The following is a 27,266-nucleotide window of genomic DNA, read 5'->3' as shown; positions in this document are numbered from 1 at the left end:
AGCTCCAGAGCATTGGGTATTATGGGGCAGGTTTGGGAAAGAAAATGGAAGTGGTAAAGAGAAGAGATGGTAGAAAGAGATTAAATAACTAACACTTGTGATTGAGACCTGAATGTAAAATTGATACTACTATGTTCAACCCAGACAGGCTTAATTTAATAGCTGTTGTGCACAAATGAATGGAAACCCTGGGGGAAGGGGCAGTGCCTACACAAGGGAGCCCTGGAATATTGGGAAAAGGTGGATGGCACATGCCCCAAACATGAAAAGCTGGGGTTTCAGTTACACGCAGCACACAGGCTGCTTTTACACAAAATTTCTATGCCAGAGTTTGGCCAGGTGCAGGAGAAGTCCCTGACTGGAGTCATTTTTCCTGGCCAGTCCTATGGCTGGCTCCTAAATCACAGGGAATTACTGAAAATTAGATAGCATGCTGGCAGACATCTTTAAGAGTTGGTGAGAAGAGTTAGTCAACCAACAACTATGTTTTACGCATCTCTTTTGAATCTGGCACCACGTTATATATGGTGGGGAATTAAAAGTACACCTAGCACCGTCTCCATGATCTCGAGTTTACTGCTTAATTAGTAAATTGAAACTAACTCAGGTAAGGACAACACCAATAAGTTACTAAATATTTACCTGAGGCTAAGAGCATGGGTACTCTGGGGGTTAGGAGAGGAAGAATTCATTGTGGACTGGAAATATTTGAAGCGGTTCTGGGGAATCTGAAGATGGGATTGAACAGGTTGGAATCAGCCCTACTCTTGTCAGGGCAAGGCTGAATGTAGGGAAGGGGATGAGGGGCAGTTGCTTGGTGTGACAACTTGAGGCTCCAGCAGACACTTCCGGCCAATGCAGAATGAAGCACAAATTGATATAAATATTCTGGTGAGGGAGTCCAGAAGGATGTCTGGGACTTTTGGGGATTGCTGGGATTTGAGGGTTGCATTTGCCTTCTCTAAGTTGAAAGCAGACAATTTCAGGATATGAGGCTATACTTCAATATTTATCCCTCAACCAACTGTAAAAAAGGTCATTTGTAAATTGGCTTAAAAAAAGCACAGAAAAGCATTTTAAACATATTATGCAGCACTGCCATCTGCTGGAATTAGTGAGAACACCTCCCAGAAGGAGGTGGTGTCTCCCATAGTTCAACTCCACCAGGCTGGCCTTAGCACAAAGCTTCAAGTTTGTTATTGTTTCCTCCTCTTCTAACCCCCAAACCCCTGCTTGTTACCCATCCTACACTTATCTTCTTCCTTTTTCAAGTACAAATACAGGAGTAAAGATGCAGTGTTGCATTTTTCAGCTTTTGTTTGCCTATGTTAGCTCTCTATGTGGAGTATCAAAGTTAATATGAATGATGATTTTGATTGGCTTCACTAGGGACAGCCATTGGTAACATTTTAATGTAAAAAAAAATTTTTGGAGTTCTCTGCCTTTCCACGGAACCTGGATTGCTGTCCTGGGTCTCATTCTTATTCCCCGTTGTGAACTCTACTAATGATTTGATGTGAGTTGATAAAGGATTATGTTAAAATGTGAGATACAGAATCTTAAACATATATCAGACGTCAAATATTGGAAAATGTTGAACCAAATGATATAGGAGAGTGGATTCTGTATCGATTTGAAAACTTAAAACATCATATTATATTATACACAAATTATGACAAGTTTAGCACTTGAATCTACTTTAACATGTGTAATTATATGAAACTGTGAGGGCATACTATTTATTTATAACGACGATTGCTTTCAAAGAAGAGTGGATCACATTAAAATAAAAGATTCTTCTGTTGAACTAAGCAACTTGATGAATTCGGTTATGCATAGTTGGGGCTGTGAGTACGAGGCTAAGAGTTAGAACTGAATTGCTCTGCTGAAGAAAAATGGAGAAATTGTTTCTTGTGTCAGAGGGAGAAGAGGCGACACAGGGAAAGAGGCAAGGTCCAGAATCGTGGCCAGAAGCAGGATTATCAGACATGGTTGAGGGTCGTTGATTCTTTCTCTCTTCTCTCTCTCTCCTCCCTCTATCCCTTTCCCTCTGTTTCCTTCTTTCTTTCTCCCCTCTCCCAATCTCCCAGGACAAAAGACTGGGTGTTCTGGTTTCTAATTGTTAACTGGTTCTTCAGTCTTCCAAAGTAGTTTGCTTCGTTTTTTTGAGGCATTGATTCCAAATCTCTGAATTCTAAAATCCAACTCCTGAGACAAACCCCTCCTTTAGACTGAGTCTCATGATTTGTTAGGCCATTCTCCCCAGGGGTTTAGAGTAGCTTTTAATCCCAGCGTCAAAGGCAGATGTGAACAACTAGTTCCCTTTCATAGTTCCTTCCAGGGGGGTTTGGAACTCTGTGCACAACAGTCCGGTGACCTATGATTGTAGAAATGTCTGAGTTCGGTGTAATCCTCTAGAAGAGTGATCCCCAACCTTTGTGGCACCAGGGACCGGTTTCATGGAAGACAGTTTTTCCAGGGAGAGTGGGTGGGGGTGAGAGATGCGGGAGGGGGAGGGGGCGGAGCTCAGGCGGTGATAGAAGCAATGCGGAACAGCTGTAAATACAGATGAAGCTTCACTCGCTCCCTCGCTGCTCACCCACTGCTGTGTGGCCCGGTTCCTAAGTTGCATGGAAGACAATTTTTCCACGGATGGGAGGTGGGTGGCGGGGAGGGTAAGGGAGCGGGAGCTCAGGCGGTGATGCATGGCTGGCCGGTTCCTAACAGGCCACGGACTGGTACGGGGTCATGGCCTCGGGTTTGGGGACAGCAGCTCCAGAATCTCCTACAGCCTCTGTAAAGATTTGTTCCTATCTTGCCACATCCTTCATTCCAAATTTTAAGACTATTTAGAAAATGTTACATAGTATTAATAGTTAAATGATAGATTCTAGAACCACTCAAGGTTTGAACCCTTTTCCACCTCTTTGTAGGTATGTGACCTTGGGCTAACTTAATGTCTCTAAATTCCAATTACTCATGTGCAAAAGGAAATAATTAAAATCCCTATTTAAAGCAGTTTTATAAGGATTTTATAAGCATAATACATGTATTGCACCTGGAACAGCACCTGGCAGATATTATGAGTTAACTATGATATTCAATGTGTCACTAGAGTCAAGATAGAACACTAGATAGTATTCTTGGATAATATTCTATACTAGTGTTCAATCTAAGTGGCATCATTCTATGCTTGCCCTTCAGAGTTTGTTATCTGTGAGGCACCTGTGTGTTCCCAGAAGGTATGATTTTCCCAAAGCTTACATATGTCACTTTTATTATTTCTTTTCTTTTCTTTCTTTTTGAGGCAGAGTCTCCCTCTGTTGCTCCAGCCTCCCGAGTAGCTGGGACTACAGGCCTGTGCCACCATGCCTGGCTAATTTTTCTATTTTTTGTAGAGACTGGGTCTTGCTTTTGCTCAGGTTGATTTCAAACTCCTGAGCTCAAGCAATACTCCTACCTCAGCCTCCCAGAGTGCTAGGATTACAGGTGTGAGCCGCACCCAGCCTCACCTTCATTATTTCTTTAGTTACTCTACTTAGGTGCCATCATGAAGGGAGGTATTGAGAATTCTAGTTCATTACTTATAGAAGAACCCCTCGGTTCAGAGCAGTTATGGGAGTATCTACATGGCATTTCTGTGCATGTTTCTAGTAATTAGATGCTGTTTTTTTCCTTCACTTAAAGTGGAATACAATAAAATGTTTAATGAACAAATTTATCTTAGTAAATATGAAACTGCCAGAGGAGGTAGTTGTGGTTGGGGTGGGATCCATTGTGTGTAGTTTGATCTCAGGAAAAGAGGAAGCTAAGGAAGAGAAGAAACTACATTTCAATGATGCAGGGAAACTTGGCTCAGAGAAAATGTGGAGAGGAATGGGAAGGCTGGAGTCCTGGGAGGGGAGGGGGAGTGGGGGAGATGAGGGAGTGTACAGCAGAAATCTCAGTGATATGCTTGCTTTAAATTAAATATACACTTACTATGTTGTTCTGTGGGGAGGGAAAGAGGAAGAAAGTCAGTTTTGTGGGCTATTCTAACCTGTAATGAATGAGTGCCTACAGTGTGCTTATAATGCTGTTTTTTGGTCTATTTAATATAGACTTTATTGATTTCTGTGATGTTAAGTTAGGATTTACTTATTGAACTTGAACTCTTCCCATCACAATTCCTTCTATGTTTCAACAGTTATGACTCAATTTTTACCTACTTTATCAATAGTTTTCTAATTTACAATAACATACTTAAAACTTAATTCTTAAGCCATCATGTTTTAACGGAATCTCTTGACTTCTCCCTTTGTAAGATGAGGTTTTATGTCTCTACCCTTCTGCTATGGTTTGAATGGTTGCTGTTTGTTTGTTTGTTTGTTTTGAGACAGAGTTGGGTTCTGTTGCCCAGGCTAGAGTGCTGTGGTGTCATCATAGCTCACTGCAACCTCAAACTCCTGGGCTTGAAGGATCTTCCTGCCTCAGCCTCCAGAGTAGCTGGGACTACAGGCATGTGCCACCAACACCTGGCTAATTTTTCTATTTTTTTTTTAGAAAAAATAGAACTGGTCCACAACTCCTGGTCTCAAACTCCTGGCCTCAAGGGATCTTCCCTCGCCTCAGCATCCCAAAATGCTAGGATTACAGGAGTGAGCTTGTGCCCAGCCTGGTTTGAATGATTTTGTCCCCTCCAAATTCATATGTTAGAAATTTAATCCCCAATGCAACAGAATTGAGAGGCGAGGTCTAATGGGAGGTGTTTCTAAGGGATTAATGCCCTTATGAAAAGGGCTTGCAGGAGTGAATTCTCTCTCTGCTCTTCCGTCATGTGAGGAACAGGGTTCCTTCCCTCTGGAGGATGCAGTGTTTAAGGTGCCATCTTGCAAGTGGAGACCAGGTCCTTACCAAACACTAAACCTGCCAGCGCCTTGATCTTGGACTTCTCTAGAAATGTGAGAAATAAATTTCTGTTCTTTATAGGTTACTCAGTCTGAGGTATTCCATTATAGAAGCACAAAACACACTAAGACACCTTCCCTTACCTCTTTTCCAACTAAAATATTATCAAGGTTGGAAAGAGTTACATTTGTTTATAACAGATCATAATTACTGATCCCAAAAATTGAAGAATAAATGGCATTTAGACTATGTAAATGTGACTTACCCTACAGCCAATTAGAGTCCTCTAATTGCATTTCTTTCACTAGTATGTCAGTTTGATCCAAGATAAGACTGAATATGCAAGAAATTTATTAGGGAAAATACTTGGGAGAGAAAACGGGAGGAGAGCAGCGAGAGGCTGGGAGAGTCATCTGACTGTATGCAGGTCTGATCCCATATGTAGGAGAGAGAGAGAAGGAAGAAAGGTTGGGTGGTTGTATCTTAGATTATAGTATCGTTTTAAGGAAAATTTGGCAAGGCTGGTGGGAAGTCCTTGAGTCCAAATTGCCTGTCAGAGTTCTGCATCTCCCAGAAAGGAGCCTGACTTAGTATCCCTGCCATGCTGGGAAGCACGGCCTCAGTGCAAATATAATGATGGATTTCAGTGTGTAGCAGATGGGACCCTCAGTCAATTATAATCCTGGTAGCTAGAGACCCAAGAGGTGCTTCTCATGTCTACCACATTAGGGTTACAATGGCATTATCCCTGAACTTCTCAAAGGAGACTGTTCTAATTGTCAAGGCCAAATGCATTCTCATTTCTTATAATTCACCAATTATATAAAAGCATGCCACATTTTTATATTTCTGTCATGTTCAATCTCCACAGTAAACATGATCCACAAAAGAACAATCCTTGGGCCTGCCTGTGTTGCGTTGATGTCATGTAGGCATAGGCACATCATGGCTGGATAGACTCCGTCAATTAAGGTTAAACCTGGTATAACAAATGTTATCAATTACAGGTAGAAACGCTGTCAAATGGGAGAGAATTCTACTGAACCAGGTGAAAAAACTACGGTCCACAGATTAGCTGTGAAATCTTAATAAGTCACATCACCAGTCCAAGTCCCAATTTTCACATCAATCAAGTTGGCTGGAGCATGCATTGTCTCAGGATCCTCCTGGTTCTAAAGTTCTGTGGGTCCACAAGATTGTTCTTGAACTGAGGTAATCTGCATTGTGGACTCAATCTGGAAAGGAATAGTGACTGCTTATGTTGTCTTTGAAACTCTGGCTGATGGCATATGCTCAACTGCTAAGACTATCTCTGCACCCAGAGGACAGAAAATATCTTTAAAAGCGCCATTACTCTGAAGCCAGTTTTCCTGTCAGTTGATTTATCATTTGTTGGAAGGGGTTTTCTTAGCTTTTGTGAGGTGGGGAGCAGAGCTTAAGTGCTGAGATTTGGAGAGGAGGCGGTTCTGTACCTGATGGGTCCAATTACCCTGAAGGGCAATCACAGCCACTTCCCTAGGCATATTTTTAGGTTTGTCTAATAGGCAAGGAAAAGAACTAGGGCCTGGCATCATAGCATTTTATCAAGCTTGACAGAATGAGTTTATCTAACTAGTAGGATTTGGACCTATTTCAGAGGCTTTGAGTCATTTAAGGCAACTTTCAGAGTTGGGGATAGGATACCACGCAATTCAACTCAAGCAACTTTTATTGGGCCTATTATATATCAAGTATTATATATGATGAGGGATTCAAATGCAAACCAGATATTCAATGAATTTTAGGATCTCTTGGCTTAAGCCAATTAGTCTAATTAACTTTATTCCATTTATATATTTCACATTGTAGACTGAAGGCTCTCAAACTTTTGCGCAATTGTTTCACCTGGGAAACTTAAAAATCACCAGTCCCGGACCTGACCCCATGCCAATTAAGTCATTCTCTGGGGGGTGGGACCTAGATATCCATGTTTTGTTTTTTTAACTCATTAGGTGATTCCAGTGTGCAGCCAAGTTTAAGGAACAATTTTATAGACCCTTACTATTTAAAATGTAGTCAGAAGAACAGCAACATCATCGCCAGGGAGCTTGTTTACAGTGAAGAATCTCAGGCCCCTTGTGAAACCTACTGAATCAGAAACTGCCTTTTAACAAGATTCCCACGATTTGCACGCACATTAAAGTTTGAGAAGCAGTGGTACACCATGTTTCCCAAAGACTTGTTCTGTTTATGAGAACAGCTCTTGTCTGCTTGTTTCTAAAAACAGATGAATTGATGAAGCAAATAACCTTTTTTATGATTCACTGTCTGAATGACTCCTGAATGTGAGTTTTCTGAATTATATGGCAAGTGCTGGCGTTATGTACTTTCATGTTGGAGAAACAACCTGCTTTACTAGTTAATATCCTAAAATATTTGAAAAGAACAAAAGCTTCTACTGATAGGTTAGGACTTCAGTCTTGACTTTCTGAAATTCTTGAGAAAAGATCATTCCGTTCCCTGCTTTTCCTTCTTAAACATATGAAACAAAATAAACAAAAACAGCAGAGAATTAAGTAAAACAAAACATTTAAAAAATTTAATGCATGAGATACACTGTAGTATATACATATGTTTGAAGATGCATAGAAAAAAGATCTGGAAGGATACATATCAAATTGTTAACAGTTTACCTTGGGGGTGTGGAATTAGGGTAGAGTGAGGTGAGCGCTCTTATTCTGAAATGCCCATACTTCTGTACTTTTTGAAATTTTGCAATGAGAATTTTTTACTTCTATAATAATCAAAACCATAACAAAAATTTTAAAGATAAATATAGTAACAAACACACACATACAATAATTTTAACAGGTACATTAGAGGAATGGAGAATTAAGTCACATGGCACACTTTTCCACTAATACTGTGGTGGCACTTAATTGTGTAGTCTATAATTAAAGAAACAACATTAGAGAAGCCATATTTAGCAACACTGCAATTTAAAAAGTCCCTTTGGGTAAGAGCCCTCAAGCAATGACCCCTCAAGATGGATATTTAAATGAAAGGCAGAGCTTAATTATTTCTGAAGGGTATACAGGAAAAAATGACACTCTGAAAACTTCAGAAAAAAGATAAAGCTTCACAGAAGTCACTTTGAAATACTAAAACAGTTAATCAAAGGCCAGAAATTGGGGGTATGAAAACACTACCCAGTCTAGACTCAAAACTAATACACTAAAATCTTGGTAATCTAGGGATGTAGATCAGGTACATCTACTTTATCCATTTGTTTGTCATTTCTTCCAATTTCTCAATTGGTGTGCTATCTCAATGATTTTAATGTAAAAATACTGCAATTTTAATTGGAAGGAATAAAATTAATTCCATCTAGATTCAGTGTCGATTTATTTTTCTATTAATAGGAAAAAAACAGACAAACTTGAGACTAATGATTTCCCATTATTCATTTTTTTTTTCTCCTAATTATTTCTAGCTACTTAATAAACATCTTGGAAGATGAAACTTCTGATTTCTCATAGATCTCTGAAGTTCTATATTATTTAAAATTTGAGGAAATCATCGCCTGTTCTAGTTTTTTCTTCTTTTAATGAAGTCACCAGAGATGACAAACTTTTCATTATTATGAACTTTTTTTTCCAACAAAGAAGATTCTTTAGATGACCATCAGGTTGACAGTTAAATATCCTCATCAAAATCAAAACACTTATAAATGGAAAGTTCTGTCTTTTGCAAGCTGCAGTGTTAAGAGCTTAACTCATAATTTTGTACTCCTGAGTGTTCCTGACCTAGATATCAAAGGTTTATGTAGGATTATATACAATACATAAGATGGGAGATTTGCCAAAATTTAATCTGAAAATTATTATAAATAGTAGAGATGAAGAGTATAAAGTGATAATGACCATACCAGTTTTAAAAGTTACAATAGCTGGAATGTTGCTGTTTCTCAATGGATTATAGAATTTTAATGAAAAAGAAAAGAGAAAGAAAACAGCAAAGGATTCATCATAATGTATATAAAGTATTTAACACAATGCCTGCTACATCATAACCCTCAATACACACTGGGTCTGTAATGAACAATGGATTAAAACAATAAACAAAAATAGAAGAACCCAAAATGGAGGGAAAAGCTTAGACCTAATTTCCTAGAGGATGCCTTTAAACGGAAAGTCGAAGCTCACAGAGAGCAGTAAGGAATTCTGCGTTTTCTGGATCTATCTTTTGGGCCCTCTCATAGTACTCAGCAGCTTGCCTCTTTTCTCCCTCGAGCTTGTAAACAAACCCTAGGGCACTTAAACTCTGCACATCTAAAGCATTGTGACAAAGTCTCTTGGTAGCCAATTTCTTCAGAGCACTTGTCAGTTTGGTACGGAGGGATGACCTGTCTTTGACTTTTAAAGCTTCTAAATAATGATGGATGGCAGTATTTTCTGATTTACAGTGAAATTCCTGAAAGCGGCCATAGTGATAGTGGATCTGATGTTTGTGATCATCGGTTATGTTCCCCAGACGAAGGGCTTTCTGGAAAATGTCCTCAGCGTTGCTATACTGGCCTCCCTCAGCATACATGTTGGCTAGGTCTGTGTAGGCAAATGCAAACATAGAGTCTCGCTCCACAGCTGCCTTGAAATGAAATATAGCAGATGTAATCAGCTCATCGACCTTCAGTTTATCCTTTCCTTTAGGTCTGTTGCGTGTGGCCTTCTTGATTTGGATCATTTGTGCCCTGTAGCAAAGTCCCATCTGGTGATGCAGGAAAGAAGAGGTTGGTGTTGCTTCCAAGGCCTTTTTTAAAAGTTCAAGAGCTTTGTCCCAGGAATTTTTTCTCCTATAGAATTTGGCTGCATAACGAAGGACATAAGGCTGGGATGATATTTGGTCCAGGATTTCTTCAATATACTTTTCCCCTTCAGCTTCTGCGTGTACATCTTGAAGTTTCAGTGCCAGAAAAACCTTAATGTAGGAGTTATCTGGGTTCAGGGTGACAGCCTTCCTCAGAGGCCCCAGGGAAAAGCTCTTTATAGACCCTTCTCTGTCAGAATCATCCAGCCGATATACCGTGATAGCATAACCAATGTTAAATTCTGGATTGTCAGGTTCCACTTCCAAAGCCCTCTCAAAGGCTGTTTTAGCCTTTTGGTAATACTTTCCTCCAAATTTCAAAAGTGCCCACCCTTTCTCACAGTCAATCTCAGGACGCTCCAACCTGTAGTCAGAAGGACTGGACAATTTCCTGCAGACGTTCCCTACCTTGTCTATATACTTCTGAGCTTCTCCAAGCTGGTCCATGTGGTAATACACCCAGGCATAGTTTCCCCAAGTGACCAGACTTCGTACTTCTTCTTCGTCTGAGTGTTCTCGCCAGATTATTTCTTCTGCTTGTTTCAAGCACCCTAGAGCATCTTTATTTTGCCCTTTTAGGTGCTTCACATAGGCCAGTAGGTTATAAAGAGCAAGTCTGGATTTTGTGGTAAGAAATTCAAGCTGTTGCCCAATTGTATCTTCAACATCAAACAGATCAATGTCTTCCTTAAGTAAATTCCATGTAAAGTGACATTCTAACTCCGACAGAATGGCCTTCAAAGCGTCCTTAGGAATTCCACTGTCAAAGATAAAATCTTTTTTAGTTTTTGAAGAAATAAAAAAATAATAATAATTTTCTAAGCTTTAAATGCTGTTCTTTGCATAACAACCAATTTCATCCCTTATTTGATCTTACAGTTAAAGCACTAGGTTCCCACAACTTTATACTAGAGTTTCTTCTCTATATCGTTATGTCCTAGAAATATTTCACTTAAATTCTCACTATTTATTGCAAAACCAGTTTTGGAGAGATAACAGGGCTTTCTATGTTAAAGGGTATCTATTTCCTTTTGTTAGTCACTAAACCCTTGAAAATTAGGAATAAATATATACATATTCAATAATTAACATAAAATTCTGTATTATGAGTAGTGAAGGGAGAGAAAAAGAGAAGGTGAGAAATAAGAAAAACAAGTGCACTGAAGAGGACAGAGAAGACACACAAATATATATCATTTTTGCAGAGAAAGAAAGAAGGAAAGAAAGACAGACTCCTAGAGAGAACAGGCACAGAAACAGACAGGAATAGGTATACAAAGAGAAGGGGAAAAACTTATTTTTGAGATAGGCAAAATGAGAGTAATAGAGATTTAGAGGAAGATGGGGAAAAGAAAAAAAGAAGGTTTTAATGTGAGTGCCACATCCTTCTGACTCCAGGGATTGTAGGCAACAATAAAGGCTAACACCTATCATTAACTTATTCTTTTCCCTTCACTTCAAGAAATATTTGTTGAATGCTCTATGTGCCAGGCACAGTGTAATTTCTGTAGAGCCCATTGGAGACACTGTCATGAAGTTTATGTTATAAGGAAATAGTCAATTAGAACTCAGGGTTCCAATAAAGTACTATGGAAGCAACCCAGGAAGGATAGAATCCAGTGTTACGGACATCTGTGGCTTTTACTTGGCCCAGATCTCTTTTGGTTTTCCTTCGTTAAAATATCTTTCTCTCCATCGAATTTGAGAGGTGCTGTTTACCTTCACCCCAGTCTGTGGGAAGGGACAAGATATCCCAGTCATTCACTGGTCCCAGTGATATATTCAGATAGTCCAACTAAAACTTAATTTTGCTGAAGTCGGACTTTGCTGGAACTCTCTTCCCTTTATAAATTTTAACCTGGTAGGATATAAGTTTGGAGTTGCTAGTAGTCATCTTTCCAAACCCTTGGAAAGAGCCTGCTTGAGAAAGAATCGAACACAAAGGAAAGCAAAACTTAAGATAGGAAGAGAGAGAGATTGCTAATGATACCAAGTACCTAGATCCAGTCTTGCCTGTATCACCTTATCTACCACCAAATTTCTATTTACTTAATCAAATAATCTCCCTCTCTCTCTGCTTACACCAATTTGAATTGGGTTTCTACTGTTTGCAACCGACAAAGTCCTGATTAATATACCTAATTTTATTTGTTTGTTTTGCTGAAGGTAGTGATGATATAGTCAGGCAAGACTTTCTAAACCTCCCACTGGCCATAATTAAAGGTCACAAGAAATGTACAGAAAAAAATTACTTAAGGCCTCCCTCAACAGAGGGCAATGCTCTAATTATGAGTTGAAAAGTCCTCTTATGTGTATGCTGTGTGGGTGTGTGTATATTTCCCTTTCTGCCGCATAGAGGACCTTCTACCTTGTATGTACAATTTAAATGTGTATGGGTAACTGTAGTAATATTTCTATCACTAAACATTTATTGATCACTTCATGTCACACATGCCAGGAAATATTCTATTATAGTGGACAAAGCACTCGTTCACTAACAAGAAAGAAAAAGGTCTTTTCTCCATGGTAATTTCATTCTGGGAGAGGGTGCGAGGGGAGTTGACAGAAAATAAACATGTAAACAAATAAATGGACAGCATAATTCCTGATAGTATTAAGTGCTAAGAACTAAAACAATAACAACAAAAACAGCATAATGGGATTGAAGTGGTGGTGATGGTGGGCAGCGGGGTACTTTAGTTATGGTTGGCAGGAACAGCCCTTGTAAGAAAGGGCAATTGAAGGAAGGAGGCAATCATAAAAGATCTGGGGGCAGACTGGTCTAAGCCAGTGCTTCTTAACCAAGGCAATTTTGCCTCCCACTCCCCCACAGGACATTTGGTAATGTCTAGAGACAATTTTGGTTGTCACCACTGGAGGACTGCCACTGGCAATGAAGAAAATTCTGGAGATGTGAGAGTTGAAGTTAGTACCAGGGAGTCACTGCCATACAGATGAACTTGAACACTATGAGACCCAGAATGAGATTACCTAAGGAGTGGCCATAGATAAAGAAGAAGGTCACAAACTAAGCTGTAAGACACTCCAGCTCAACAGAGTAGAAGGATCAGGAAAGGTGGCCAAGAAAGAATATTCAGTGAGGAAGTAAGAAAACCAAGAAACCTGGTGAAATCGTAATGGAAGCCTAAGGAAGAAAATATTTATTTCAAGAAAGAGATGGACATTCAACATGTAAAATGATTTTAAGAGGTGGAGAAAATGAGGACAGAGAAGAGATTGTTGTTTTGGCACGAAAGTTGTGAGGGACCTTGATACAATGTGCCTTTCATGGGATAATTCTTTATCCTGGTGGACAGCCTAATGCCTAAGTGTCTGTGACCAGGAGCCCTTCTCACAGGAAACTTACTGTGTTTTTTATATCTTTAGAGATGTTTAGATACACAAATATTTACCAGTGTGTTACAACTGCCTGATTGTGCAGTATAGAAACATGCTGTACAGGTTTGCAGGCTAGGAGTAAGATGGGCTGTACCGTATGCCCTAGGAGGCCATGCCATTTAGGTTTGTGTAAGCATACTCTGTGATGTTTGCAACATGACGAAATCACCTTACCACGCATTTATATTCCCATAGTTAAGTGACACAGGACTGTATTGCTGAATGAATGCATGAAGTTATACACTGCCAGCTCCTGGTATGTCCAGCCCAGAGGTACAAGACTGGATAAAAAGCACCTGAAGTCCAGATAAGTGAATTCCTGCCAGTTCCTTTCTTCCTACTAATGTCTCCTAACTTTCTCCCATTTCAGTAGTTCCTGTTCCACTTGTTCTATATCTTGGTATGTTCTCTGTCTGGCTTCAAGTTTGGATTTTGAAAGTAGGTTTTGAATTGTTTCCTGTGATCCTGACTGGGAAACCTGGTAGGGATGTCCCTTGGTAATTGTTTCCTTTCTCTTGTGTAACTGTACCAAAGGCATGGGTAAGAAATGACATTCCCTTACAGCCTGCCCAAATCCATGACGATAGGACCTTAATGGCTCCCTGTCCATCATAAAGTGAAACAAAAAACATCTGCCTCTGTTCTGAAGGTTGATACCAGCCCAGCCCAAAGAGGATGAGGAGAGGTATTACGAATGTGGCTGTGAGATCTCAAAAGGACATTCAATCAGGCACTGAAGTGCTTTGCCCAGGCTCTATGGAATTTATGCCCAGCTGGACACCATAAACCATAAGAAGTTTTACTATTTAAACTTTGTCTATTTAATTTTTTAACTTTGTTTCTGGGAAGCTGATAGAGGCTATTGTGTCTGAAGAGGCACCTTTTATCTTTAGATAATTCTGTTCTTTTGCTAGGAAGAAGCAGTCTTTAATTGTCCCTGGGAGACAGTCCCCAATGGGCCCAAACCCTCTTTCATCCGTCCTGGTACATACAGTGTACCCCATCCCCTTTTCCTAGTTGTTCCTCCAAGCCCCTTCCTGATAGCTCCCTCCTTTCTTACAAATGTTACATTTCTTTTTAACTTATAAAAACAATAATGGTTAACATTTACTGCGCAAATACTATATGCTAAGCAGTCAATTAACCCTTTCCACAGTCCCCAGAGATGGATGCCATTCATTTTTACAGAAAAGAAACAGACTAACAGAGTTTAAGAAACTTTGCTTTGGGTCACCAGCTAGTAGGTGTTCAGGGTCAGGATTTGGAACAAAGGACTATCTGCTTTTAGAGCCCAAGATCTTAATCTTTCATTCCTCAACTGATTAAATGCGGGTGGCTCACTAATCGCGAGCAGAGCAGGGTGCTAGCCCTGGCGGATACAAAATGGGCAAGAAACAGACCCCACCGTGCTAAATTAGTCAAGGAGGCAGATAAAGAAATCCTCATAAAATAATGGATTGGGTGGCACGGTAACAATCTGTACGTGGCACAAAGGCAGCTCCCGGGGAAAAAAAGAATTCAGACCGCCAAATTAGAAAGGTAGAGTGGCAGTGGCAGGCATATGCGACGCCCGGAGGGCTGGGGGAAACCGCGTGTGCCACGCCGAGGGCAGGAGCCGCAAGGAGAGGCACACGACGGGCTGAACAACCGGTGCCCCGCAGCCGCCGCCCGGAATGGCCCGGGGGCCTCCCCGGCCGGAGACGAGGGCGCTGCAGGCGCTGACGAGCTCGCCCGGAGGCGGCGGCCGCGAACCAAACACGGTCACCGCCGCTGGACAGGCCTGTGGGGGGCGTCGCCGGCCACACGCCCCGACAGGCCCGACTTCAGACGCCGCGGACAGGGCAGGGTTCCCGGGGAGGGTCCCAGGCGCTAACGCCCGGCTGCCGGCGCGAGGGGCTCGGCCACGTAAAGGGCCGCAGCCCTGCGCTGCAAACGAATGAAAGAACACCGGTTTGCAACACTGGCCGACGCAGGGCTTGGGTGGAGAGGCGGCGGAGAGCCCTTACCTCATGGCGGGTGGTCTCTGCCGGCCGGCCGGCGGCGCGGTCTCCTGGCGCTCCCCTCGGGCCGGCACCGCGGCTGCCGCGCGGCGTCCGGGCGACGTGCATGTGCGCGTGCGCGCGCTGCAGCCAGGGCCCGCGGGCTGGGACCCGGCCCCGCCGGCGCCTTTGTTAAAGGAGGGACACGAGTAGGAAAAGGAAAGTGAATCTGACCCGCGAGCGTTCCGGGGCCAGCTCGGGAAACCTAAACTTAACGCAAGAGCAGAGGAGCCGCGAGCGGAGCCCAGGATCCTTCGGAGTTGAATTTGCAGCTGAGCCTCTGCCCTTTGGTCTCGGCTCTCATCTGCTCCTCTGAGTCTGCGTGCTGCCTGGTTACCTTTTGTTTTCTTTTTAAATAAAAACGACGGGATATTGTTCAGCACTATTTAAGTGTAGCAGTGATGCTCTTTCCACCTTTCTGTATCCTAAGTGGAAACCGATTTCCTTGCTTCCATTCGAGTCTTTTGATTCAACAAGCAACGCGACAATGCTGGACACCTATGCTATTATTTGTGTTCGGTATATTTAAAGTAGAGAAATTGTGGGCTCAAATATATGTACATCTTAAGTTTTGATGGATATTGCCAAATAGCTTTACAAAGAGGTTTTATACACTCCTACCCACAACTGTAGGAGAATGCTTTTCTTCCACACCCTTGCCAACGGTGCTTTTTGTAATAAGGTACCAATAAAGATGGGGGTGGTATTGGAAATCTAAGCAGAAAATGCCAAATACTCATACATTAACATTTTTGCCCCTCTGAATTCAGTTATTCATTCATTCATTCAGCAAATTTTACTGAACACCTGTAAGAGCCAGATCTTGTTCAAATTACTGTGAATATAGCAATAAAGAAAACAAAGGCCTTAGTGAGTTAATGTCGTATTCAAAACCTCAATATTCTGTGCATTATACATCATTTGCATTGATTTTAAATTTTTAAAAGCATATTGCAGTAAGATATTGTCTATCTTGGTCACTGAGCTTCTGGCACCCCTAACCCCTAAATCTTACAGCCTGAGACCAGTGCCTCACCTAAGGCGATCACTTTTAACAGCCTTTTACAGCCATACTGTCTAACATAGAAACCACTAGTCACATGTGGCTGTTGAGGACCTGAATTTTTAGTCTAACTTTAAAAACTGGTAATTAAATTAACAGAAAACTTAAAAGAATATTGGGGAAAACTTAGATAAACAAATCTACTTTTTTTTAGTTGCAAATTTTATGAAATATAAACATAGATCAAGTATTCCTAATGAAAATTTAGCATTCAGTTTGTCATGTGCTCTGTCCTATCTTCTCAAGGACAATGGATGAAATCAGTATCTACTGAAAGGAGCAAAAATGTTAAATAATTGATGCACAATGGATTGGGAGCCCCAAATTTGGGGATTTTCTTGTGATGCTCTGTGCTAGTGGCCCCCCTACAAAGATGCCCATGTCTTAATCCCCAGAACCTGTGAACATGTTATTTAATACTTTACATAGCAAAAGGGACTTCATAGATGTTATTAAATTAAGGATCTGGGGATAGGGAGATTATCCTGGATTATCCAGGTGGATCTATTATAATCGCAAGGGTCCTTATAAAAAGGAGGTAAAGAGAGTCAGAGAAGGCCGAGCACAGTGGCTCACGCCTGTAATCCTAGCACTCTGGGAGGCCGAGGCAGGAGGATCGCTCGAGGTCAGGGGTTTGATACTAGCCTAAGCAAGAGTGAGACCCCGTATCTACTAAAAAATAGAAAGAAATTAACCAGACAACTAAAATTATATAGAAAAAATTAGCCGGGCATGGTGGCGCATGCCTGTAGTCCCAGCTACTTGGGAGGCTGAGGCAGGAGGATCACTTGAGGCCAGGAGTTTGAGGTTGCTGTAGCTAGGCTGACGCCACAGCACTCTAGCCCTGAGCAACAGAGTGAGACTCTGTCTCAAAAAAACAAACAAACAAACAAACAAAACCAAAAAACAAAAACAGAGAGAGTCAGGGAAGAGAAGGCGATCTGAAGAAGAAAGCAGAGAGAGAGTTGAAGATGCTCACTGTTGGCTTTGGAGATGGATGAACCACAGTCATCAGCCGGAGTGCAGGCAGCCTCTAGAAGCTGGAAAAGGCACAAAAAAGGCTGTCCCCTCCAGCCTCTGGAGGAATGTGGCTGTGTCAGTACCTTGACTTTGGCCCAGACATTTCAGACTCCTGACCTCCAGAATTGTAAGATAATAAATTTGTCAGATTTTAAATCACCAAGTTTGTGGCAATTTGTTACAGCCACAATCAGAAACTAATACATCCTCCCCTAAAACATATGTAAGAATGAAAAATCAATGAGATTGCTTCTTTATTTTTTCTTCCAATATTATTTGTTGTGCATTGCCTTTTAATAAAATGTGATTCTTCTTAATCAAAGATGATGGCTACAGATTGTCTCTCAGATCATTTAGCGTTCTCGTCATATTTCTTTGCTAGATCAATATCAGCAAATGACTTGATAAATAGTGCTTCAAATAAAATGGCACAAAATAAGAGAAACTCCTTGCAACAATTTGACCGAATTAAACAAAACATCTTCACGGTGAATGCTGACCTTTAATTGATTGTGTATTTATTTTACTGTCTGTCTCTCTCACTAGATTGTAAACTGAATGAGGTTTGGTAAAAATGTCCACCTGTTCACCCGTGTTGTTGGTCTTTAGCACTGAAAACTGTTGATAAAATGAATCAATTAAACATTGTAGTGTATATAAGGCTAATGTTTTATTTGCTACAAATCTATCCAACAAGATTTTTTTCTACAGCATAGCATTCATACAAATGGTTTGTTTCTCTCTCTCACACACATTCTATATCATTATTTCTGAATACAACTAATATTTTATTAGATTTGAGTAAATGTTCAAAAATTACATCATTACAGTGAATTTATATAATACGTTTCTGAAAGCAGCAAGCAGAAAAGATGATTAGTACATGTTAACCTAAAACCAGATGAAATGTGAAAGCAGCTGATATTTCAGTGCCTAGGGACCTTGTCCCACAGAGTTATCAAAGTCAGTAGCCAGTCTCAGGGCCCGCTCATAGTAGTCTAGGGCTTCATTCATATTTCCTTGTAATTTGTAGGCAAACCCGAGGATGCTTAAGCTTTCCACGTCTGATGCATTTCTCTGAAGTCTCTTTAAAGCCAATTTCTTCAAAGAATGAATACTTTTATCCTTTGGAAATGAGTCCTCTCCTATTTTTATTGCTTTTAAGTAATGGATAATTGCACTGACTTCAGATTTCTTTTGAAATTCCAGAAATTTGCCATAGTGGAAATGTGCCTCTTGAAGTGTTTCTTCTACAACAGGTTTCATGCATAACACTTTCTGAAAAGTGTCTTCAGCTTTTCTGTATTCACCAGCTTCTATATACATTTTTGCCAGGTCAACATAAGCCAACTCAAATGTGGGCTTTAGTGTTAAAGCTTTTTCAAATTCACGTATAGCCGCTTGAACAAATCCGTCTACCTTTTCTCTCTCCTGCCCTCTAGGCTTCATGTTCGTAGCTGTCTTTATTTGGATCATTTGTGCCCTGTGGCAAAGCCCTATCTGGTGATGCAGGAAGGCAGAAGTGGGTGTTGCCTGCAAGGCCATTTTTAAGAGCTGAAGAGCTTTATCTGGAGAGCCTTTTCTTCGGTAAAACTTGGCTGCATATCGAAAGACATAGGTCTGTGAGGTCATGTTGTCCAGAGCTTCCTTAATGTACTCTTCTCCTTCAGCTTCTTGTCCTTCATCCTGAAGCTTCAGGGCAAGGAGAACCTTAACATATGTATCATCTGGATTTAGCTTGACAGCCTTCCTTAGGGGGTGCAAAGAAAACCCCTTGTGACCTTTTACTGCCGATTTAAAACCATCCAGGCGATAGGCAGTGATTGCATACCCAGTGTTGAACTCAGAGTTTTCGGGGTTCACTTCCAGAGCCTTTTCAAAGCAGGCCTTGGCCCGTTCATAATTCTTTCCTCCACACTTCAGCAGGGCCCATCCTTCCTCACAGTCCATCTCAGGACATTCCATGCTATAGCGGAAGAGATTTGCAAACTTCTTGCAAGTGTCCTCCACCTTGTCCAGGTAAGTCTGGACATCTGCCAGTCTGCCCATGTGGTAATACACCCAGGCAAAGTTGCCCCAGGTCACCACACTTCTCACGTCTGATTGGCCAGCATGCTCTCTCTGGATTAAGTCTTCAGCTTTTTTCAAGCTCTTCAGGGCTTCCTCATTCTGGCCTTTCAGGTGTTTCACATAAGCCAGCAGGTTGTGTATTCCCACATTGTATTTGCTGTCTAGGAACTCAATCTGCTCCAAGACCCTGTTTTCTAAATCAGGCATTTCAGAGTCTTCAATATCCAACCCCCATGTGAAGTGACATCTCAACTGAACCAGGTTGTCCTTGACCTGATGATCATCAGCATTCTTACTGCGAAAACAAAAGCAGATTCTTTGTTAGGAGAGGAACAGCAAAAAGAAAAAAGCTGGATAAAACATTTTGTATTTTAGTGCTTATCCTTGGATTTCCATGGTACAACAACAATGTGTGTGTACAGTTCTGTGTCATTTTTTCACACGAGTGAACTCATGAAACCAGCACCTTAATCAAGATACAGAATTACTCTGTCACCATCACATCTCCCTCATGCTAACCCTTTAGGGTCACACCTGTCACCTCCTCATCTGCACCCCCTAAACATCCCCAGCCCTTGGTAACCACTAATTTGTTCTTCATCTCTATAATTTTGTCATTTCAAGAATGTCACATAAATAGAGAATATCATACAAAAGAATAGTTCAATGTACAAAAATCAGTCAATGTAATATACCACATTAATAGAATAATGGGAAAGAAATCACATGACACCTCAATTGATGCAGAAAAAGCATTTGACAAGATTCAACACCATTTTATGATAAAACACTCAACCTAATACTTATGGAAGGAAACTATTTCAACACAATAAAGGCCACAAGTGAAATATCCACAACTAACATCATAGTCAACAGTGAAAAACCGAAAGATTTTCCTCCAAGATCAGGAACAATGAAAAGATACCCACTTTCAACATAATACTGGAAGTACTAGACAGAGAAATTAGGAAAGAATAAGAAATAAAAGACATCCAAATTGGTAAAGAAGTAAAATTCTTTATTCACAAATGATATAATCTTATACGCAGAAAATCCTAAAGATTTCACATATAAACTTAGAACTAATAAACAAATTCAGCAAAGTTGCAGGATTCAAAATCAACATGCGAAAACTAGTTGTGTTTCTAAACACTGATGATGAACAATCCAAAAGAAAAATTAAAAAACAAACCCATTTACATCAGTATGAAAAAGCATAAAATATTTAGGAGTATACTTAACCAAGGAGGCAAAAGACTTGTACACTGAGAACCACAAAACGTTGTTGTAAGAAGTAAAGAAGACACAAATAAATGGAAAGAAATCCCCTGTTCATGGATTAGAAGACATAATATTGTTAAGATGTCAATTCAATGCAATCCCAATCAAAATCACAGTAACATTTTTTTTTTTTTTTTGCAAAAATGGAAAAACTCAACCTCAAATTCACATGGAATCTCAAGGGATCCCAAATAGCCAAAACAATTTTGAAAAGAAGAACAAAGTTGGACATCTCATACCTCTTGATTTTAAAACTTACCACAAAGCTACAGTACTCAAAACATTATGGTACTGGAATAAAGACAGACATATAGACCAATGGAATAGAATAGAGAGCCCTGAACTAAACCCTCACATACGTGGTTGTATTAGTTGGCTCAGGCTGATTATGACCAGCACCATAGACTGGGTGGCTTAAACAACAGAAATTTATTTTGTCATAGTTCTAGAGGCTAGAAGTCTTAGATCAAGGTGATGGCCAATTTGGTTCCTGGAGAAGACTCTCTTCCTGGCTTACAGATGACCACTTTCTCTCTGTATCCTTACATAGCCTTTCCTTGGTGGCATAGAGAGAAAGAGAGCTCTGACATTTCTTCCTCTTCTTATAAGGACACCAACTCTATTGGATTAAAGCCCCACCCTTATGACTTCACTTAACCTTTATCACCTCCTTTCAGACCCTATCTTCACATACAGTCACATTGAGGGTAAAGGGTTCAACGTATGAATTTGGTGGGGGACACGTAATTCAGTCCATAACAATGGCAAAATGATTTTTGACAAGAGTATCAAGACCATTTGTTGGGGAAAGGACAGTCTTTTGAACAAATGGTCTGGGAAAACTGAATATCCAGATGCAAAAGGATACAGTTGGACCCTTACCTTACACCATATACAAAAATTAGCTCAAAATGGATCAAAGACCTAAATGTATGACCTAAAATTATAAAACTCAGAAGAAAACTTAAGAAAAAATCTTCATGACATTGGATTTGCCCATGATTTCTTGGATACGATATCAAAATCATAGGCAACAACAATAAAAATCGATAAGTGGACTTCATCGAAATTAAAAATTTTGGATCCTCAAAGGACACTATCAAGAGAGTTATAAGATGACTCACAGAATGATAGAAAATATTTCCAAATCATGTATCTGATAAAGGATTAATATCTAGAATATATAAAGAATCTCTATAGCTTAGCAACAACAACAACAACAACAACAAACTGATTAAAAAACAGGCAAAGGACTTGAATAGATATTTCTCCAATGAAAATATATAAATAGCCAGTAAGCATAGGAAAAGATGTTCAACATAACTAATCAAATTTATAAACTGCAAATCAAAACCACAACAAAATACACTTCATGTTCATTAGGATGGCCATTATATATATATATATATATATATATATATATATTATGTATGTATATATATATATATATGTATGTATATATATATATTTTAAAAAAACTCAAAAAACAAAAGAGGAAATAACAAACATTGGTGAGATGTGGAGAAATTAGAACACTTGTATGCTGCTGGTGGAAATGTAAAAAAGGACAGCCTCTGTGGAAAATGGTATGGTAATTCCTCAAAAGTTAATCATAGAATTACTAGATGATCCAGAAATTGCACTTTTGGTTATGTACCCAAAGGAAGTGAAAGCAGAGACTTAAACAGATATTTATATACCCATATTCATGCCAGCATTATTCATAATAGCCAAAAAGTAGAACTGACTTAAGTGTCCGTTAATGGATGATGGATAAACAAAATGTGATATATACATACAATGTAATATTTTTCACCGCTAAAAAGAAAGAACATTCTGATACATGCTACAATACATAGATAAAGCTTGAAGACATTATGGTAAGTGAAGCCAGTTACAAAAGGACAAATATTGTGTGATTCCATTTATATAAGGTACCTAGAGTTTTCACATTTGTAGAGACAGAAAGTATAACAGTGATTACCGGGGGCTGGGAGAGGAGAATGGGGAGTTAGTGCTTAATGGGTACAGAATTTCAGTTTGGGAAGATGAAAAAATTCTGGAGATGGACAGTGGTGATGGTTGCACAGTAAAGTGAATGCACTTAATGTCATAGAACTGTACACTTAAAAATGGTTAAAATGGTAACCTTTATGTTATGTATACCTTATCATAATAAAAAAAATAAAATTTAATTGTGGCAAAGGTGTCCTAAGCAAGGTAAACATGAAAATAACAAGAATGTGGGAAATATTTGTAATACAGATGAAAAAGATTGTGATTCTGTAATATATAAAGTGCTTTGGCAAATTGGTAATAACAGACAAATAGAAATCACTATGAATAGATAATTTGTGGAAGAGAAAATACGAATGGCCAATAAACATGCAAAAAGATGCTCTAAGCCCTTAGCCATTAGGGAAATGCAAATAAAATAAACAGTGATTTATAACTTTATTCCATTCAGATTGGCAAAATTTTAAATGGGCGAGGACATAATTTCTACAACCATGAATTGTTATGGTCTTTATGAAGACCAAGCTGATAATGGTCATTAAAATAGAAAATATGCATTTCCTTCAACAAAGTAATTCCACCCCATGGAATCTATATCATGGATAAAAACACTAATACATAAGGATGTATGTTCAAGAATATTCATTAAAACATTGTATATATCAGCAACAAACTGGAAATAATAGAGAATGGTTAAATAAATTATGGTATATGCATACCATAGAATATTATACAGCCACTAGACTGAATGAATTAGATCAAAACTAGCTGAATTGAGGGACTTTCGTAATATACAGTTAACTGAGAAAAGTGAGTTGTAAAGAAGTGTCTTTATATAGTTTTCTTCACAAATTACCCAACCTCACGTACTCTGTTACAGCAACACTAAAAGGACTAAGACAGCAAGGATGTGGGAAAATTGGAAGCCTCACACATTGCTGGTGGGAATGTAATATGGTACAGGTGCTATGGAAAACAGTTAGATGGTCCCTCAATAAGTTAAACATAGAATTAGTATATGACTTGGGTATATATTCCTGGATATATTCTACACCTGGTTATATACTTAAACTAGTTAACAACAAATATTCAAACAAAAGCTTGTACACAGATGTTCACAGCAGCACTCTTCACAATAACTGAAAGATGGAAACAACCCAAATGTTCATCAACTGGTGAATGTATAGACAAAGTGCAGTATATCCATAAAATGGAATATTACTTAGCTATAAAAATGAATGAAGTACTGATATAAGCTATGACATGGATGAACCTTGAAAACATTATGTTAAATGAAATAAGCCAACCCATAAAGCCTCTAATTTTTTTTTTCTAATTTGATCTTGAGGTCGCCCTCATGAGAGTGGCTACAAACGATAGCCCTGTCCTGATGGAGCTCCAAGGGATTTGGTTGTGGATGTTTCCAGTGTGCCTTTCATGGGATAATTGTTTATCCTGGTGGACAGGCTAATGCCTAAGTGTCTGACCTATGACCAGGTGCCCTTCTCACAGGAAACTTGTTTATATTGGCAGATGCCCTTGTGGCTCTTTTCTAACCTGTGTCCAGTTTATTCCTACCAAGACAGTCACTCTCTAGGAAATCCTTGACCTGGAAAGAAGTTTGACTCAGGTGTATTGGTCATGTGAGACACAAAACAGGCTACTAAAAAAGGTACATGAAATAGCTAAAGCAGTTTATTATTTACATACATGCTGAAGACATACATGCTCAACTAGCAGATGGGGAGTGAGAGAATGAAGAACTCACAGGCCAAGCTTTATTGGAGTCCAGGGAGTGACCTAGGTGGGTTTGCTGCAGAAAGCTCTAATTGGTGCATTTACAGCAAGCAGGTGCAAGTACCAAGGGGTCATGGTGTGACTGAGAGGTGGTTACTGCGGCTTAACTGCCCAGTACATGTGGAGGGTGGGGGGTCAGTGGGGAGAGTCAAGTAGGTTGTATCTAGCTGTTCCATAGGAAAGTGGTCACCAGGAGGTGGGTATGTAAGGCAGGTATCTGAATCAATCACATTGAGGAATGGGGAGGAGATGGAGAACTTGAAACTATGTCAAGGGTGACCAAGCCCTGATTCTGGTATGAGAAAGTCCAACTTCATATGCAAAATGGATGCTAAGGCAATATAAAATTATAAGAATTCACTACAGCCACATATTATATGTTTCCGTTTATATGAAATATCCACAATAGGCAAACCCATAGAGACAGAAAACAGATTAATGGTTGCTGGGGCCTGAGGAAAGGGATAAGTAGAGGGAGTGACAGCTTAATGAGTACGGAGTTTCTCCTCATAGTGACAAAAATGTTCTTGAACTAGTGGTGATAGTTGTACAACATAGAAATATACTAAATACCACTAAATTGTATACTTTAAAATAGTTAAAATAATAAATTTTATCTTATATATATTTTTTCACAATAAAAAATCATATTGCTAACCTGAATAGAAATTCTGCAAATTTTACAGGGGTGTGTGTGTGTATAGATGTGTGTGTGTATGTGTGTGTGTGTATACTATTTGGCATATACAATATGAAATACTGTTTTTCAATTCATTACTATTTTTCATATTACATGGCTGGATACTTTCCAGACAGCCCCATATTTCCTAGTCCATATTGAAATAAACATAAAAGCAACAAAACATAAAAGCTAATTAATATAACATCTGAAATGATCTCGTGAACCCCCACCAGCACCCTGTCAGAAACATTGGTTTAAAGGTTTCATAAAATATCATTGAATTTAGGGACTCTGGTTCATATCCCAGTGCTGCCACTTATTGTCTGTGTGATCTTAACATTTCTAAATCTAAGATTCCTTATTGCAAAATCAGGATAATACACCCATACACTGCATAATGCTGTTTCAGTCAGTGATGACCACACAAATGGCGGTGGTCCCATAAGATTTTAATACTTTATTTTCACTGTACCTTTTCTATGTTTAGATATGTTTACATATACAAATACTTAGCATTGTGTTACAGTTGCTTACAGTATTCAGTACAATAACATGCTGTACAGGTTTACAGCCTAGGAGCAATGGGCAATATGACATAGCCTACGTGTGTGGTGGGCTACACTACCTGGGTTGGTGTAAGCATACTCTATCATGTTTGTGCAATGATGAAATCACCTAAAGATACATTTCTCACAATGTAACCCCATTGTTAAAGGATGCATGACTGTGCAAGTACCTGCCTCAGAAGAAATTCATAGGTTTCTTTTGAGGATTAAATGTAATAATTTACATAATACTTTTAGAAGCCAGGCTAGCACTTAATAAGCATTCAGGAAGTGATAGCTACTTTTATAACATTTACTATTATTCTTTTATTATTTTAACTATCAGTAACAATTCTGTTTATGGAGGAGAGTTGATCATAGGCCTGCCATGGTGCATTTTCTGGAACTTTTGCCCCTTCAGAATTTTGTCCACTGGAGGAGAGCACTAAGGGGAAATATGCAAGTCAATATTAATTAATGGTTTTTTAACAGCTGATATCAGGGGTTACTTGAACGAAGATTCAGTTTGGACAATATAAAAGTTCCCATATTAGGCCCTTTAGGTAAGGAAGATATGGATGTTTCCGAGCACAGAGCTCCAGCCAAGACCTATGGAAAGGAGGATGTCTGGGATCTGCTGAGTGCCGGGCTTTTCCAGGGAAGAAGTAATCTGCTAATCGTAAATCCTGTTCGACTGAGAAGGCCTAACCTAGGAGCCCAGCAGTGCAGAAAGTGAGACAGGAAGCCTATAGAGGAAGGCTGTGAGCTTCTCTCACCACGTTTCCATAACATTTCTCTCAAGACATCTGAGAGGCTCCAGGCCTGTGGCTTTCACAGTCGTGTGGATCCTGCTTTTTCTCTGTGGTGAGGAGCCAGGAGAAAGCAATGACTCTACCCAGACAAACTGTCCGTTCCTTCCCCAGATCAGACAGAAGTGAGTATGGTGTGAAAGAATCTCCAATAGTGGGATCATTTTCTCCCTTCCTGCAAAACCCCTTCCCTGTTTCCCTCCCCTTCTTTGGGCTATAGCATGAGGCATAGCCAAGCTTCCTCAGGCCCATGGTAACAAAAGTAAAAATGCATTAATAAAACAATTTATGTATGCATGAATGTACACACACTGAAGCACCCCCATGCCCATGCACATACAGTCCATATGCAGATACTCAAACTAGGAAACGTGACCCTCACTGAGACCAAACCCGTTAAGATGGTATTTGATCAACATTTTTTCAAAAACTTTAGACATTATGGCAGAGAAGCAGAGAAATCCTCACCTCATGGTTGCTGTGAAGTAGGCAGCAGTTCTGCAGTGTTTTGTGTAGCCGAGGGGCTCCTCTGAGATCCAGCCAGTCTGTCTTGTGGATTCTCAGAGAAGTTTAACCCCCAGGACAGGGTTATATAAGGAAGCTAAACAGCAACCAATGATGTAAGCTGTGGGTGTGTCATTGCAATTAGATGTTGGAAACCAAGAGGGAAACTGAAAGTAAAAAGTGAAACTAAAGCTAGCAGAATTCCTGCTCAGGGAAAATGAAACTTAAATGGTGATGGCTTTCTTGATTCTGTTTTGAAAAATGACTGTGAGAAGGCTGGGGAAATCAGTTTTACTGATGTGCTATCTC

At 39.7% G+C, this 27,266-nt stretch overlaps 2 protein-coding genes across 2 annotated transcripts; both read right to left on the bottom strand.

Annotated features, from left to right (window-relative positions):
• Positions 1-7,548: 7,548 nt before the first annotated feature.
• Positions 7,549-15,197, bottom strand: IFIT5 (interferon induced protein with tetratricopeptide repeats 5). Its single transcript, XM_069460236.1, has 2 exons — positions 15,138-15,197; positions 7,549-10,492 (listed from the first exon to the last, which is right to left on the bottom strand). Exons 1-2 carry the CDS (start codon positions 15,140-15,142, stop codon positions 9,049-9,051), a joined length of 1,449 nt encoding a protein of 482 aa, XP_069316337.1. The 5' UTR covers positions 15,143-15,197; the 3' UTR covers positions 7,549-9,048.
• A 2,707-nt stretch (positions 15,198-17,904) lies between these two features.
• LOC138376215 (interferon-induced protein with tetratricopeptide repeats 1-like) lies at positions 17,905-26,991 on the bottom strand. The gene is made up of 2 exons (XM_069460311.1): positions 26,922-26,991; positions 17,905-19,618 (listed from the first exon to the last, which is right to left on the bottom strand). The coding sequence occupies exons 1-2, from the start codon at positions 26,924-26,926 to the stop codon at positions 18,187-18,189; spliced, it is 1,437 nt and encodes a 478-aa protein (XP_069316412.1). The 5' UTR covers positions 26,927-26,991; the 3' UTR covers positions 17,905-18,186.
• Between the last annotated feature and the right edge of the window lie 275 nt (positions 26,992-27,266).

The sequence above is a fragment of the Eulemur rufifrons genome, chromosome 28 (assembly GCF_041146395.1).
Source record: "Eulemur rufifrons isolate Redbay chromosome 28, OSU_ERuf_1, whole genome shotgun sequence".
In the NCBI taxonomy this organism is placed as follows: domain Eukaryota; kingdom Metazoa; phylum Chordata; class Mammalia; order Primates; family Lemuridae; genus Eulemur; species Eulemur rufifrons.
Note: the sequence above shows the minus strand (reverse complement) of the source record. Positions and strands in the feature narration are given on the sequence as shown.